Source organism: Eublepharis macularius, chromosome 4 (assembly GCF_028583425.1).
Source record: "Eublepharis macularius isolate TG4126 chromosome 4, MPM_Emac_v1.0, whole genome shotgun sequence".
NCBI lineage: Eukaryota > Metazoa > Chordata > Lepidosauria > Squamata > Eublepharidae > Eublepharis > Eublepharis macularius.
The window spans coordinates 180,470,752-180,487,923 of NC_072793.1; the positions used below are offsets into that span (position 1 = coordinate 180,470,752).

The 17,172-nt window shown below is 44.8% G+C and overlaps 1 protein-coding gene across 1 annotated transcript; it reads left to right on the forward strand.

Moving 5' to 3' along the window:
- Window positions 1-8,682: 8,682 nt before the first annotated feature.
- LOC129327972 (zinc finger protein OZF-like) lies at window positions 8,683-10,093 on the forward strand. The gene is made up of 2 exons (XM_054976720.1): window positions 8,683-9,083; window positions 9,207-10,093. The coding sequence occupies exons 1-2, from the start codon at window positions 8,683-8,685 to the stop codon at window positions 10,078-10,080; spliced, it is 1,275 nt and encodes a 424-aa protein (XP_054832695.1). The 3' UTR covers window positions 10,081-10,093.
- Window positions 10,094-17,172: the final 7,079 nt, after the last annotated feature.

Sequence of the window (17,172 nt, forward strand, 5' to 3'; positions counted from 1 at the left end):
GAAACTCACGGATGAGAACTACCAGGTATGGTCCCTCCCAAATGCAGCATTATTTGAAGAGGGAAGGTCTGTGGGTCTGTGTTAACAACCCTCCAAATGCACCCACACCGGCAGAGGAAGTGAGAGATGAAAGAGCACTGGCTGTACTTGCGTTAAGCATAGCCGACAGCCAGTTAAACTATGTAGCTAACGAAAACACAGCTCAGGCGGCTTGGAAGGCACTCAAGGCCGTGCACCTGCGTGAGTCAGCAGGAGTCTTGATAGCCTTAACGAGAGCCCTGTACCCAAGGGTTCAGAAGCCTGGAGAACCAGTGCAAGACCACATAGCCGCATTGACACAGAGCTTCAGGGACCTGGAGCTGAGAGGAAAGACATTCTCAGAGCCAGACCGGGTATATATCTTGCTCTCCAGTCTAGCACCTGAGTATGAAATTCTCCTGGCAACATTGGAAATGGTGCAAGCAGACGAGTGAACGTGGAGCTATGTCGTAGCTAAACTGCTGGATTATGAAAGGAGGCAAAAAGACACGCTGTTATCTGAGTCTGTGCATGCAGCCAAGTCCGGGCATGCAGCCAAGTCTGGGAACGCAGCCACGTCTACAACGTTTTCTGAAGGGACCGACAGCAAACTACAGAGAGACAACAGGCAAGCAGTTCCGATGTCTCCAGTTTTGCTGGCAACCAGAAAGTGCTGGAACTGCGGAAGCACATCCCATTTTCGTAGAGAGTGCCCACATCGAAGGAAAGGAAGGAGGCCGGAGTCCACAAACAGCCGAGGTGATTCCAAGAGCGGAGAAGCAAGGCTAGTGGTGTCAGCTGGCGCTGGGAGCTCTTGGATCATTGATTCGGGCGCTTCGAGAATAATTTGCCGGGAGGAGTCTGTGCTGGAGGACGTCCACGAGTCAACACTGCCTCACGTCAGGCTAGCTGACGGGAGGTGTGCAAAGGTGACTTGCCAGGGCAAATTAACTTTTCCTTCCTTAGGACACACCTTCAGGGATGTCTTATGTGTACCCTTGGTAGAAAGCAACCTGTTAAGTGTGTGTGCTCTAACCAGAGTAGGGTTAACGTATCTTTTTCCCAGAGAGGGTGCACGATCTCTAAAGAGGGAAAGCCTCTGATGCAAGGTGAATTGCGTAATGATGTCTATTCCATTGAGGATGTTAAAGTAAGGGCACAGGTTGTGTCCAACAGGTGTGACCATGAAGGGTGTGTTCATATTTTACACCGCAGGCTTAGTCATATTGGGTATGAAGCACTAAGGAAAACATTGGCTCTGCTACCAGGGGAAAGTGTAAAACCATGTAAGCATTATCTAGACTGCCAGGTCTGCAAACAGGTAAAGAGTCATGCTTATCCTGTGGCTAAGTTCAGTAGCCGTGTGTCAAATAAGCCCTTGGAGCTGGTCCACATGGATCTGATAGGGCCGTACCCTGAAAGCCATTCAGGGAAACGATATGCTTTTAATTATCTGTGATGATAAGAGTCGTTATCTGTGGGCGTATGTGCTGACATACAAGTCAGAAACATTTCAAGCAGTGAAGTACTGGCACAAAAGAGCTGTGTTGCAGCTGGGTGAAAAGCTTCGTGCCATTCAAACAGACATGGGTGGAGAGTTCCAGACAAATGAATTCTCCAAATGGTTGAATAAAAAGGGAATTGTTCATAGAATGGCAAACCCAGGGGTTCCAAGTGAAAATGGCGTGGTAGAACGCAGTGGTGGTAAAATCCAAACAATGATGAAAGCCATGCTGACAGATGCAGACTTGCCGGTATCTTATTGGGCTGAGGCATTGGGAGCAGCCTGTTATGTCAGCAACAGGGTTTGGAGTAGGGCAATAAATGATATTCGCTACAGAGTTTTGTATAAAAAGGACCCAAAGCTCGGGTATCTCAGAGTGTTTGGGGTTAAAGCATGGGTGAATGTGCCTCTGAAACAGAGAAGAAAGGGGTCTGTCAGGGCAATTCAACATGTATTTGTAGGATATCAAACTGGCATGAAATCCTACAGGTTTGTCACAGCAGACAGAAAGGTTTGCTTTAGCAGATCTGCAAGCTTTAATTAACACAATAGCTGGGAAAGACTCCATGGTAAGGAGGAGAAATCAGAGGTGTTTCTGCCGTTAACAGAGCACAAAGAAGCTCAGAGTGGCAAAAGTCAGCCACACAGTGTGATACATGAGCAGGAGGTTAAAAGGGAAGAGAAATCTCCTACACAGTCTCAGAGTCCTGGTATGAAAATTCCAAGAGTGTCACAACGCTCCACAAAAGGAGTGCCTCCTGTGAGATATGGCTTTGAGCCAGATCTGCCGCAAGTAAATTTTGTGTGGGTGCCAGAACCGGCTGACTATAAAGAGGTTTTGCAGCTAGATGGGTCTGAAAGAGAGGCTTGGTTCGCTGCTATGCGACAGGAATATGAGTCCCTCGTAGATCACAAGGTGTTCTCTCTGTCTGAAATGCCAGAAGGGAAAAGCCCAGTGGGCTGTAAGTGGTTGTATAAAGTGAAATATGACCCTAACGGAGGTTTTAAGTGCAAGGCTCGCCTTGTGGCAAAGGGATACTCCCAAATACAGGGGCAGGATTATGATTTAGTGTTTTCACCTACTATGAGGGGGGAAACCTTCAGAGCTGCTCTGTGCAAAGCAAGTGCAGAGGGCTTAGCTGTTTATCACTTTGATGTTGAAACTGCCTTTCTGAATGCAAACTTGGAAGAAGAGGTATATATGGAACAGATCCCAGGTTTTGAATCTGAACAAAAAGGTTGTGTATTAAAACTGCAGAAGTCCATCTACGGGTTGAAGCAGGCAGCACGGTGCTGGAATTTGTGTTTATCAAAGACACTAGCTAGCCTTGGGTTTAGACAAGCAGAGGCTGATCCATGTTTATACACAAAGAAGAGTGGTAAGAAGCCATGTTACCTACTGTGCTATGTGGATGATCTCTGTTTTCTATGCAAGTCAACTGAGGAATTGGATGAATTCTGACAAGCAATAACTGGTGTGTTTAAAACAAGGTTTTTGGGACCTATATCCAACTACTTAGGTATGCAAATCACCAGAAACAGCTCAGGGTGTTTTGAGCTGAGTCAAAGCAATAAAATAAAACAGTTGCTGAAGCAGCGTGGAATGTCAGAGGCAAAAGAAGTGCAAACTCCCATGTCTGCTGGGTGTCTTAAGGAGCCAGGGAATACTCCTTTAGAAAATAAAACAAAATACCAATCATTAGTTGGGTCACTGCTACACTTGTCCTGCTGGAGCCACCCGGATCTAGGTTATGTGGTGCAGTGGCTGTGTAAGCAGTGTGCAGATCCCTGTGACAGGGACTGGCAAGCAGCAAAAAGGGTGCTGCGTTATTTGAAGGGAACTTCTGAACACAGGCTTGTATTAAACACTACAAAAAGTACTGAAGTGGTAGCCTTTAGTGATGCATCATGGGGTAATGATGAAGGAAGGTCTACTTCTGGGTATCTTATACAAGTTCTGGGAGCACTAGTATGTTGGAAATCACAAAGACAAACATTAGTGGCAACTAGCTCGTGTGAGGCCGAATTTGCTTCGTTAAGTGATTGTATTCTGCAACTGGAATGGGTAACAAAGTTATTGAGGGATCTGAATATCCAATGTCCATTGCCAGTGAAAATAAAGTGTGACAGTTCTGCTGCAGAGCAATTGGCACAACACCAAACAATACGTGCCAGAAGTAAACATATTATAATCCGTTACCAAAATGTACGTGATGCCATTCACAGAGATATAGTATGTTTGAGTCATTGTAGGTCAAATGAAAATTGTGCAGATCTGTTAACAAAGGGACAAAACCAAGAAATGTTGGCTAAATGCAAAGAAATGCTAGGTATCATGCCTCTTGTCTCAAGGAGGAGTGTTGACATAATGAACCAAGAAGCATGTGTGCATCTTGCTGTTTAGGTCTGTCTGTCATAACTGATGTAATAGATCTATTTGACAGGTCCTTGGATGATGCAAGAGTGAAGAAACAGCTTAGTCACCTCACCTGATGTGCTGGGATTGGACACTGGGGGGTGCTATGGATGTATATAAGCCAGCTGTGTCTGGTGTAAGTGTGGAGCTTGTTCCAGTAAGTGCTTGGCGAAGCACTTTGACACTGAGAACAAAGTCTTGTATATAAGTCACTGTAAAATAAACTACATTCACTTTTACTACTATAAGTGTGTGGAAGCCTTATTTATAGCTCAGCTACAGTTCAAACCACGCTGTGCCAACAAGCCAAACATGTTTGCCACAAAAGACAGACTGAACCACAATCTGTGGAGTGAGGTTATACATAACTGTGAATAACATAAATAAACAAACTCGGTTTAAAAGAATCCCCTTTAAAATGAACATATTGCTCAAAATTAATCTTATCCATACACAGGAACATTTTTAAACAATCTATTCAACCAATCAGATCACCAGTGGCCAAACAGAAGCCTTGGTGGGCAAAGCCCCCACCTGGCCCTGCCCGTTTTCTAAAAACACCTGGCAGGCCCCAGGAAAGGAATTTGTGAGCCCCCTGGCACCTTCACGTACCAAACTGAGGAACTCTGGGCTGAAGATCTACTTGTTTAAAAAATTAAGATTTGAATGTAGAGAATCTGCTATCAACATTTTGAGGAAGCGGGGAAAATGCTTGTTTCCAAAAACTTTTGATAATTTGGTTCATTCCCGAAATTCAGGATCCTGTTTTTCCCTCTGTGATTATGCTAGGTGATGGTGCTATGTGACTATGCTGAAATGGTCCCATAGACCCTGTTCGCTCTTTGGTCTTTCCCCTTTTTACGCTTAGGATTTTCTTCTGCTGCCACCATCAGGCTATGCTTAGAATTCCAGACCATCAACCGGCTGGCAGACTTAATTATAGACGGATCAGCCAAGGCAGGGGAGGTAAGCCATCCTAGGAGGCCTACACTAAGACATGCTGCCTGGAAAGGCGGGAATACTCGGGGGGGTCCGTCTGCCGCCCAGCGGGACCCCCCTGTGCCCATTGCATGGGCCTATGGGCGACCGCACGGCTGGTATGTGGGACATGTTGGTGGTCGCCCTCTCCTCCCCCTGGTTGGGAAGGTGAGAGTTACTTCCCCAAAAGGCACCCAAGTCCCGTGGATGGTGTGCAGTGTACCTCCCTGGATACGAAACAGGCTGATTGACACCCATCTCTTGTGCCGAGAAGCAGTGAGTGACTGGCCAATAACAAAATTCACCACCTGCACATGGCACACTGATGGAGACCTCCTGCTCCGTGGGATGAGGATATTCACTGGCGGGGTTTGGGAGGTGCTATTATCATCCCACAGCGTGAGGCCCCTCTTTCATAGAAGACAAGGCTTCTAACCAAACCAAACCAAGTCTGCATCACATGTTCATCATAGCATTTCATATAATTTGCCTCCTGGTGGAACTGGGCACCGCTACTGCCCTCTCCTCCCTCTCTCCCCTCCCCTCCACTCGCTGGGACTGGAACTTGTGCACTGCTCGACGCAGGAGCTTCAACCACTGGTGGAGCTCTCCCTACCGCATGGCTACGCTGCCCTTGATATGAGGTTGCATATACAGGCCAGTTTGTATGGGTCCTCCCTGCACAGAGGATGCAAGCAGGTGGCCATATCTCTTGAATGTTTTATTTTCCTCCATTTTTTTGTTATTTCTTGCAATCCAGTTGAAACTTCAGCCTTTAAATTTTGTATATCCTTTCTAATTCCAGAGAATGATTCCTCGGTCTTTTGAATTTGATTTGACAGATCCCGTACCTCTTTATTGATCTCTCCTACTATATCTTTGGTATTTTGTGTCAACTCTGACATTAAAGCTTGAAATTGCTGTGAGATAGAGGACATAGTCTTGTATATAAGTCACTGTAAAATAAACTACATACACTTTTACTACTATAAGTGTGTGGAAGCCTTATTTATAGCTCAGCTACAGTTCAAACCACGCTGTGCCAACAAGCCAAACATGTTTGCCACAAAAGACAGACTGAACCACAATCTGTGGAGTGAGGTTATACATAACTGTGAATAACATAAATAAACAAACTCGGTTTAAAAGAATCCCCTTTAAAATGAACATATTGCTCAAAATTAATCTTATCCATACACAGGAACATTTTTAAACAATCTATTCAACCAATCAGATCACCAGTGGCCATGCTTAGAAATAGAGGACAAAACCTTCTCAGCGATCAGGTTGATTTCATCTCAAGAGCAGAGTTCAGCTTTGCCCTTTCTAGTGCATTTTGCCATTCCTTTGACCTTCAATAGTCTCCTTTGTTAGCAGCTATTAGAAGACAAAAGAAACTATCTAAGGTCAAAGGATGGAATTTGTAGAGATGAAATGAAATTTAAACCATTTAATTGCGGAAATTCTTCCTATCCAAGATAATTCAGTTTGGACCACCTGTCAAGATCTTTTTGAATCTGCCTCCATAATGCTTCATAGTTGTCCTTAAATAATGCTTCCTTTTGTCCTGTTATGTTTATACCCAAATATTTCACTGGCTTTACTTATTCTTTTACTCCCAAAGCTATTATACCTAGATTGTTTATATGTTTATCAGTTATATAAGATTGTATAACATTCTATTTATTGTCTGATTTAGAATCTGTGTAACTTTTTTATTATGCACTTACTTTAATTTCTTGGCTTTAATAAAATTCCTTAAAAATAATGAAAGATGTATGAAGAAGGGAGCACTGATTTTTAGAAGCATATGCTTTGAAAATCTTTTTTTTTGAAAATTTTTATTTTTTTAATATCTAACACAGAAAACTACAAAAACTACAAAAGTACAAGGGATAGAAAAAGGGGGAAAAAGAAAAGAAAAAGGGAAGGAAGGCTGGGAAAAAGGGGAAGGCAACATACAGACAATAAACACTACACTACAATGCTTTCCCTTCATACTGCCATAATTAAAAATTAAACCTTTATAAAATATTGATGGAGTGGTTGACCTTACAAAATACAAATCACAATCCAACTTAAGTCTTCTTTCCCCCCCCTAGGCCTCGGACGCAGTTCTCTCTGAGCAGCAATAGCCGCAGCGCTCATTGCCTCCCCCCCCCCTTCAGACTTCGAATCTTCTTCTTTTTGCTTGGTGTCTTACCCAAATTCTTGATTTTTGGCCTCAAAATCCCTTAGCTGGTCTTCTGAATTTATCCTGTAAGCTTGATCTTTATAACTGAACCAAATTCCTTCCGGAAACAGCCATTTATACTTTATCCCACGTTCCCTCAGGAGAGCAGCAAGCCTTTTATACTTAAATCTTCTTTTCCGAACTAGAAATGGAACATCCTTCAATATCTTAACCTTATTTCCCAGAAAGTCCAAGTCCGCATTATATGAGTTGTATAGGATAGTGTCCCGGACCCTCCTAGATGAAAATTCGATAAAAATCTCGCGAGGCACCTGCCGCTTCGTTGCATATTTTGAAGAAGCCCGACGGACTTCCAAAATGGCGCTTTTTACCTCTTCTTTAGTTGCCCTCGCGGGTGCCGCCAATAATTCCGAGGCAAGATCCCATAAATCCTCGTTTTCCTCCTCTTTCACATTCTGGAGACGCAAAATAGTCTGTGTTCGTTCCACTTGCAGCCCGATCAGCTGGTTTTCCACCAGCTTTAGCTCCTTGTTCGTTGCTCTCATGAGTGACGCATTTTCCCGAGCAGACTTCTCTGCCCCCCCCGCTACTTCCTTGATGGCTTTCACATCGCTCTCAATTAAGCCCACCCTTTGATCTGTTTCATTCAGCTTGTCAACAAAGGGTTTTATGGCTTCGATAACCGACCTTTTCACCAACTCCTCGAGCGATTCCCCTTTTCCCTGCAAGGCAGCCGAAATTGACTTGCCCAAAGCAGGACTCTGCTTTTTCGCTGCCATTTTAGGGGGGGGGGACCGCCAACCTTCTGAAACTCAGCGAGGGGGAAGAAATCCAAGTCTTCTTAACTTCAGATCCCACCACTCCTTCGCATACGCTTGTAATAACAGAAGGGATTCGCTTACTTACAGGCTTCTGCCTAGTCCTGTTCTTTGCCGTTTTCCATGGCCCGGCAGCACACAGGGTGCTGCGCACGTCTGCCGGCCTCCATAGGGACAAACGGGCAATTTACCCCCTGCATCGATTTCCAGGGGGCTCTTCCTGCCGTGTCCCGGACCCTGACTCCCTCCCTGGGAGTCCTGGGGGCTAATCTTCGCAGATCAGCCGCCCGGTCAGGCTGCTCGGACGCTTCCTCTCAGATCTGCAGAGAGGAGCGTCCGACATGGCCGAGAAAACGAAACCAAATCCATGCTTTGAAAATCTTGTTAGACTCTAAGGTGCCACTGGATTCAAATCCTGCTTCTCTATTGAAGACCAATACAGCTACCCACTTAAAAGTATTTCATTACAATTCAATGTGTTGATTTGTTTGATTTTCCATGTGCTTCCTAAATGAACACTAGACAACGCATTAACTTTTTCTGCAACAAAAGCAAGGAGTTCCTTTCCTTTTGTGTTCTGGTGACCTCTTCCAGCTTTCCAAGACATCCTGGCACATGGTTAGAGATTGCTGAATTTTTTCCAGACCACCAGCTCTTGCTGCGAAAGTCCCATTCACTAACGATTATATCTGCTAATAGGCATTTTTTCCTTTTCATTCTTATTTGTTTCTGTCTCTGTTTTCCATCTGCAGATATGAGGGACATGATGAATGAGAAGGAACCTGAAAAGGTGATTGTGGAAAGAGATCTAGATCTGCAGGTAGAAGCGAAATTGCAGGTTCAAGGAGTACGCAAGGAGTGGAGAAGCAAAAGGAAAGCAAAACAGAAGTTGAGGAAGGAATTGGTTGCCCATCAGAGCAAGAAGATGCCTAAAGTCCCAGCCCGAGAGGAAACACAGAAGAGAAAGAGAAGGCATAAGAGTTCAGTGATTGTGAAAGGGTTCAACTGTAAACTCAGAGTTAAAAAATATCAGAACACTAGAACATGCTGGAAAACATATAAGTGCTTGGAGTGTGGAAAAACCTTCTTTCAGAATACCAAGATAGCTCAATATCAGAGGATGCACACAGGGGAGAAGCCATATAAATGCTTGGAGTGTTGGAAGAGCTTCTCTCTGAATAGTATGCTAATTAGACATCAAAAGGTTCACAAAGGAGAGAAACCATATAAACATTTTGAATGTGGGAAGAGCTTCTCTTTGAATTTCCTTCTAACTAGGCATCAAAAGTTTCACAGAGGCAAGAAGCCATATAAATGCTGGGAGTGCGGACAGAGCTTCTGTGAAATTGGTAACCTCACTAGACATCATAGAAAACATACAGGAGAGAACCTATATAAATGCTTGGAGTGTGGGAAGCGCTTCTCTCAAAAGGACCGCCTAACTAGCCACCAAAACGTTCACACAAGAGAGAAGCCATATAAATGCTTTGAGTGTGGGAAGAGATTCTCCTTGAAGGGCAACCTAAATCGCCATCAAAAGTTTCACACAGGAGAGAAGCCATATAAATGCTGGGAGTGCGGAAAGAGCTTCTCTCGGAATGAACACCTAACTAACCATCAAAGGGTTCACACAGGGGAAAAGCCATATAAATGTTTGGAATGTGGAATGAGCTTCACACAGAATGGTGGCCTAATTAATCATCAAAGTGTTCACACAGGTGAGAAGCCATATAAATGTTTGGAGTGTGGAATGAGCTTCACGCAGAATGGTGACCTAAGTAACCATCAAAGGGTTCACACAGGGGAGAAGCCATATAAATGTTTGGAATGTGAAATGAGCTTTGCACGGAAGGGTACCCTACGTAACCATCAAAGGGTCCACACAGGGGAGAAGCCATATAAATGTTTGGAATGTGGAATGAGCTTCACGCAGAATAGAGGCCTAAGTTACCATCAAAGGGTTCACACAGGGGAGAAGCCATATAAATATTTGGAATGTGGGATGAGTTTTGCGCAGAAGAGTACCCTACGTAACCATCAAAGGGTCCACACAGGGGAGAAGTCATATAAATGTTTGGAATGTGGAATGAGCTTCACGCAGAATACAGACCTAAGTTACCATCAAAGGGTTCACATGGGAGAAGCCATATAAATGTTTGGAATGTGGAATGAGCTTTGTGCGGAAGAGTAGCCTACATAACCATCAAAGGGTTCACACTGGGGAGAAACCGTATAAATGTTTGAAATGTGGAATGAGCTTCACGCACAATAGTGGCCTAAGTAACCATCAAAGTGTTCACACAGGGGAGAAGCCATATAAATGTTTGGAATGTGGAATGAGCTTCATGCGGAATGGTGACCTAAGTAACCATCAAAGGGTTCACACAGGGGAGAAGCCATGTGGAAAGAGCTTTAGTGAGAGAAGGAGCCTTAAGTTACACCACAAGATTCACACAGGAGAATAGTTGTCCAATCAAGTCAGCATGTGGAAAACCAGTCAAAGTGGCTGAACTGGCTTGCTTGTAGCCGTGATGTGATTTATGGTCGCTGCCCTGACAAGGAACAGTTTTTTGCCTCCATCTCACCTCCTTTCTTTTTGCTAGCAATCAAATATGTGTATGTAGCACCCTTTGGTGAACAAAACATATTTATCTGTATTTTCATAAGGCTCTCATGTCAATGGATCATTCACCAAGGTGGTGAGATTAATTAATTCCTCATATTATCTCTTACATAATGAGTAGTGCTATAATTTTCCAGAGGGAACAACTTTGATTCTAACTATCCAAAAAGCTATGATATTGTAGATTAAATTTCTATCCTCCTCCTCAAAAGCCAGCATCTCATGTAATTTATTGTCTTCTGTATCTCTTAGGACTACGGTATCCTTTTTACTAACTTTTCTTTAGGAATTTTGTTCAGATCAGCCTTGCAAGGTTCTGCACAATTAGTCAATAAGAATGCTGAATATCACGTCTGTTTTTTCTGCAGTTTTCAGTTACCTGATTCGTACCTTTTGCTAGTTTTATTTTTAGATGGTTTGTTAGTTTTGATTCTCTTGTGTAAAAAATGTGTGTGTCCTGCTTGGACAAGGGCACTTGCATCTCTGTCCACTCAGTTTAGATCGGCTGGTGGCATTGGAGAGCCTGGAATATAACAAATGCATGTGGCAGTTTTTACTTCTCTCAGTATCATGGGAAGACCATCCCTTCTTTTCAGTACTGTTAATGCAAGGCAAGGCTTCTGTTTCCAATAGCTCACTGCTGTAGAACTGGAGTTGGGACATGACCAGAGATGATCATTCAAGAGCACCGGGATATCTGATATTCGTTGTGTCATCCCTTGTCTTAGAAGGCTCAGCTTTAAGCACGTAAATCCAAATGTCGGGATTTTTATTGTCATGGATGAAGTTGCCTGGAAGCTTTTGTTCCTCCTCTCAACCAAGAAAATAGAGGTGAAACTCCAGCACATCCAATAAATTGACCCCGTCTGAGAAATTCTTCCGCTTAGATGGGAAGAGCTGCTTTTGAGCCACCATCTGTAGATGAAGGGCTTCCTGATGGAGTCCAGCCAGTTTAACTTACCTGAGAGCAGCTGAGAAAACTACAGAATATCAATATCAACCGAAATCCCTGAAGACTAAGTATTGTCCTCCTAATGGATTCATGAATGACTTGCTTTGCATTTTTCTGTTTTGCATTTTATGATATTTTACCTGTTTCCAGTCCTAGGAGGGGAGAGTTGTTGCATTTCAGGTATAAACCACCTGTACGTATGTCAGTCTATGTATTCTCAAGTAGTTTCCAATTTCTAAGCACAAAACGTAAGCTGAACGCTCAAAAACGACTAGCAAATAAATGTCAGTCCTTAGACAGTCACTTGGTGTTTATCTAATTCCACAATGCAGCGATCTGCCATTGGAGACGCTTGATGAACTCAATTTAAAACGCTTTGGCTAATACCCTTTATGCCCCAGGGTGGATTTCAAACATGTCATGTGTCCTTTGACAGGGATGGTAAAAGGATCATAACGACCTGTTGATCAGCAGTTTAAACATTCACACTCTACAGGCAGTGAATTAGAGATGAAGTGCTATTTAATCTGCAGGCCATCAGCAACCATAACCATGACCACTGGAATCTTACTATATAAAAGGCTAAGCGTATTCAAGACAACTCACTTCCTACCTTGGTGTGCCACCAGATAGTGCTGCTGTGGAGGGAAGCTCAGGCGAGGCAACCTGCCCCTCTAGAGATCACACCATGGCAGGAATTTCTGTGAGTGATATACTAATGAAATAAACTTGTTATTCTTTAGTGGGAGTACGGCACCTCCGTAAATTGTTTCTGCTTTCTGTAAAATGTTTCTTGTGTCTGTAACAATGAGATATATTTCTGTTGAATTTCTGTGAGTTATGTACTAGTGAAATAGACTTGTCTTTCTTTAGGGGGAGTGCGGCGCCTTTAAGCCTGTGTGGGCTATAGATACGCCCTTAGCAGCTTCCTTGCGGCATTGTTCTGTCGGAGCAGATCTGGTATGGAGTAATTATGTTCTACATGCTGAATTGTGACCTATAAGTAGTTTTTATGCTAACTACGGGTGATACATCAAAAGAGGAGTATATACAAGTTTGTATGTTTTATTGCAGCCTTTATTAATAACTGAAGCATAGCCGGTGAACAAGTGACAACGAAACGGGAATTGACAATCATGCTGGCAATATACCCGTCCGGCTGTATACTGGATGTTACCATCAGCATTCATTCATTGTATTGTTGAAGGCTTTCACGGCCGGAGAACGATGGTTGTTGTGGGTTTTCTGGGCTGTATTGCCATGGTCTTGGCATTGTAGTTCCTGACGTTTCGCCAGCAGCTGTGGCTGGCATCTTCAGAGGTGTAGCACCAAAAGACAGAGATCTCTCAGTGTCACAGTGTGGAAAAGATGTTGGCAGGTCATTTGTATCTACTCAGGAGGGGTGGGGTTGAGCTGAGTCATCCTGTAAGAGTTTCCCAGGGTGTGGAATGCTAATGGCGGGAGGCTTCACTGTATCCTGAGGAGGTTCTTTTGCATATGGATTGGTACTTGATGTGCTAATCTTCTCTGCAGGGCTATTGTCGGGGATAGAATGTTTTTGAATCATCTCAACAACATCCACCTGAACATACAATTCACAATGGAGAAAGAAATCGAGGGAAAACTCCCATTCCTGGATACCTTGGTCATCCGCAAAGCAAACTTTCAGTTAGGTCACAAGGTCTATAGGAAACCAACTCACACTGATCGGTACTTACACAAAAACTCCAATCACCACCCCCGACAGAAAAGAGGCATAATGAAAACATTAGTGGATCGTGCAAGACGGATATGTGAGCCACACTTTCTCAATGAGGAAATTAATCATCTAAACCACGCACTTCAGGCAAATGGCTACTCCAGAAATGAAATCTGAAGAGCAATCAAACCCAGGATTAATCAAACAACCAAGGAAAAACAGTCTCCTACAGGAAAAGTGTTTTTGCCATATATCAAAGGAATTACTGATCAGATGGGAAAGCTTAGGAAAAAGCATAACCTTCAAGCAGTATTCAGACCCACCCGAAAAATACAACAGATGCTACGATCAGCAAAAGACAGTAGAGACCCCCTCACCTCTGCAGGAGTATACCGTATACCCTGCAGCTGTGGACAGGTTTACATCGGGACCACAAAGCGTAGCATCCAGACAAGAATAAAAGAACATGAAAGACACTGCAGACTTGGACAACCGGAAAAATCAGCAGTGGCTGAACATAGCCTAACTCAAACAGGGCACAGTATCTTATTCCAGGACACCAAAATACTGGACAACACTTCCAGCTACTTTGTCAGACTGCACAGGGAAGCCATTGAAATTCACAAGCATAAGCAAAACTTCCAACAGGAAAGAAGAAACCTTAAGAATGAACAGAGCATGGTTTCCAGTTCTGAAAAACACCAGGCTAACAAAACACTCTATACCCGACAATAGCCCTGCAGAGAAGATTAGCACATCAAGTACCAATCCATATGCAAAAGAACCTCCTCAGGATACAGTGAAGCCTCCCGCCATTAGCATTCCACACCCTGGGAAACTCTTACAGGATGACTCAGCTCAACCCCACCTCTCCTGAGTAGATACAAAGGACCTGCCAACATCTTTTCCACACTGTGACACTGAGAGATCTCTGTCTTTTGGTGCTACACCTCTGAAGATGCCCGGCCACAGCTGCTGGCGAAACGTCAGGAACTACAATGCCAAGACCATGGCAATACAGCCCGGAAAACCCACAACAACCATTCATTCTTCTCCTGTGTTGCCTTCATGGAGCATGAATGGTCACCTGTGTTATGAACTCTTCTATTGCATCATGAACTTTGAGATACAATTGGTTGAAGAAGAAACTTACCATTGTAGTTCCTTTTACCAGATGGATTAGAGTGTCTGTGATATTGATTACACTATGTACTGATTATATTATTGTACTAGTTGAAGTGGTGGCTTATGTATATATGATGCGTGTACACTGATTTTTCTATGAATTTTTCTTGACTAATCCTTGCACATGTTTAGCACTTAGCACTTTGATGGTTAATGAGCATTAAAAATTTTGTAATATAATTGATCTTATCCTGGGAGACCTTTTGGGTCTTATTCTGTTAGGCACACCTGGAGCTTGGCAACTATTTCTGCTACAACCACGAGGTCCTCTTCCCTTTCCCTCTCAGCCATATCAGGCCCGCTACCACATATTTTTGTTCCATTGTGCAGCCCTTGCAGTTAGCTATTTCAGTTCTTTGGTTTTTTGAGCTGCTGCGCCTGTTTATTTGAGCCATTTTTCCGCACTGCAGGTCCTGGCCCTTTTGGGATTCCACCTCATCTTATTTCACTGCATGTTAAGTCAAGTGCCTTTCTCCTGGTGATGGTCTTAGAGGAGAAGGATTTGTCCGATTACGTGTCACTCATTCTCTGGGGAAGGGGGTTGCCAGGAGCCCAGGCCTGAGGCCACAGAGGGAAGAGGCCTGCAGTAGGCCTCAGGACAGCCGTTCCCTCAGGCGAAGGAACCGGGCATCCATCACGTGACAAGAAGTTTTCATCCTTTCCTCTCTGAAATCAGGCAGCACTGCAGTGGCTCCTATTCATCTGGGGTTATTCCCACCACCCGAATGATGCTCTGATAAAAGGGGCTTTGAAAACGGCCCCAAATAAAAATAAATATGATTGCCCTCCCCTGGAGGGTTTTTTGTGGAAAGCACCCTTATTTTTGATGACAGCAATTGTTATGATGGCATAACCTTTGATGAGAAAACCTGGAGGGAAGTTTCACCAGTCAGATTTCTGCCTCCTGTGGCTGATCAAGACGGAGAAGGGGGAACAAGACAGAGAGCCAGAAATGGAAACTATTTTTTTTTACATCACCGCCTGGCTGTGGGTGATCAGGAGGGAATGGCCTGCCCTCTGCACGTGCTCAGAGGAAACTAGCCAAAATTTCTGAACACATGTAAGGGCCTCGCTGAAATTTCAACCAGGCACTTTGCATGACCTCCCCACCCCCATGTAGATCACAAACAGCTGGAGTGGGTAAGGAGGAAAAGCACAGTTATGGTAGGCATCAGGGGGCTAGACTCGGGCTGAATTTCAGCTAGGAAAAGGCAAAGTGACAGAAACAAAGCCTCTGAGTACGTATAGAGTGCAGGGAAAATGCAAAAATGGATCTTCACGGTTCCTCATGGATCTCTGGATATTTCTTAACAGTACACTCCCAAATCTAAGGTTGAATCACATCTCACAGCCAGGACCACAGACTGAAAGAGAAAAAAACAGACACAGCTCTTCATGGCACCGCAGTGGTGCAAACAGATGGATCTGAGGCAGAGAGGGCGAAGTGTGCTGGCTGGGTCTTCTTTTTCTCCCCCCCCCCCGCCCCCAGACAGAAAACATGGGGTAGAGGTGGAAAGAAAGGATGGATTTATAGCAGTGGCATCCCCAACCTCCAAAACCTTTTCATTTAGCTCCCACATAACCCCCCCAGCCCTTCCAAGGGGTTTTCCTTAGCCTAAATCACAGCATGGGGCTCCCGCTCCCAAAGAGCCTCCTCTTCTCCCACAGTGGTGCTGACCCCAGAAGGCCCCTTCAGTGGCCAGGGTGAGCAGCTGGTATCCCTCCTCCCTGCTGGTGGACCCTGCCCACATCGGGGCCGCTGTAGAGGAAACGTGGGGCAGTCTTGGCCCCATCGGGCTCTATCCCCCCCCCATCTCCATATGGATCATAGAGCAAAGTGTTGGGATGCCCCCTGAGTTGCAGAGATATAGGGGAAGATCTGCCCCCCAGAGAATGTTCAGGGCAATCCAGAATACAGTGATGAGACATGAGGGGGGAATGGGGTGGCAAGAAACAGCCCCCCCGCCTCGGGGCGTAAGTTACATGTTAGAGGAGTCCAGAGGGGCTCAGCCCAGGCTGCAATTCCTGTACCCTGCGGAAAAAGCGAGGCGCAACTGTAGGTCACGCCTGAGGACTTTTGCAGAAACTCCAGATCATGCATCTGACGAAGAGAACTTGATTCTCGAAAGCTTATGCTACAATAAAATTGGTTAGTCTTAAAGGTGCTACTACAGACTAACACGGCTAACTCCTCTGGATCCTTCCCTTGCATCGGTGCTTCTCTTGTCCAGATCTTGTGAGATTTGTTATCGCCTATCAGAAACCATGTTTGCAGAGCAGCCATTTGAAGCCCCAGGCGGAACTCCAGAGCCTCCCCCAGTCCCAGAGTTCCTTTTGCATAGGCAGGAGGGAGGAACACGAAGTTGCCAGCTCCGGCTTGGGAAATTCCTGGAGATTTGGGGGCAGAGCTTTGGGAAGGCGGGCTTTCAGGAGGGAAGGGAGCTCAGTGGGTGATCATACCTTACAGTCCACCAATCACAGATCGTGGAAGAGGATGCCAAAAGAGCAGCTCTATTCCTATGGGCAGTTTGCAGAAATCTGTCCCAGCTGTCATTGAGCCTCTTTGGGTCTCGCAAAGGCGTCTGGGAAGTGTAGTTCTCAGGGAAGCACAAAGCGCTAGAAGAAGTCGTGAGGATTTGGGCCGAACAGGCTTTCTCTTCCGCCTCTCGTCAGAGTCTCTTAAGCTGCCCCGCCCGGGACCAAAGAGCCCAAGAACGCTCCGGCTTTGCTCCCCCGCCTGGGCTCTGAGTGTCGCAGGACTACAATTCCCAGGAGGCCGTGCGAG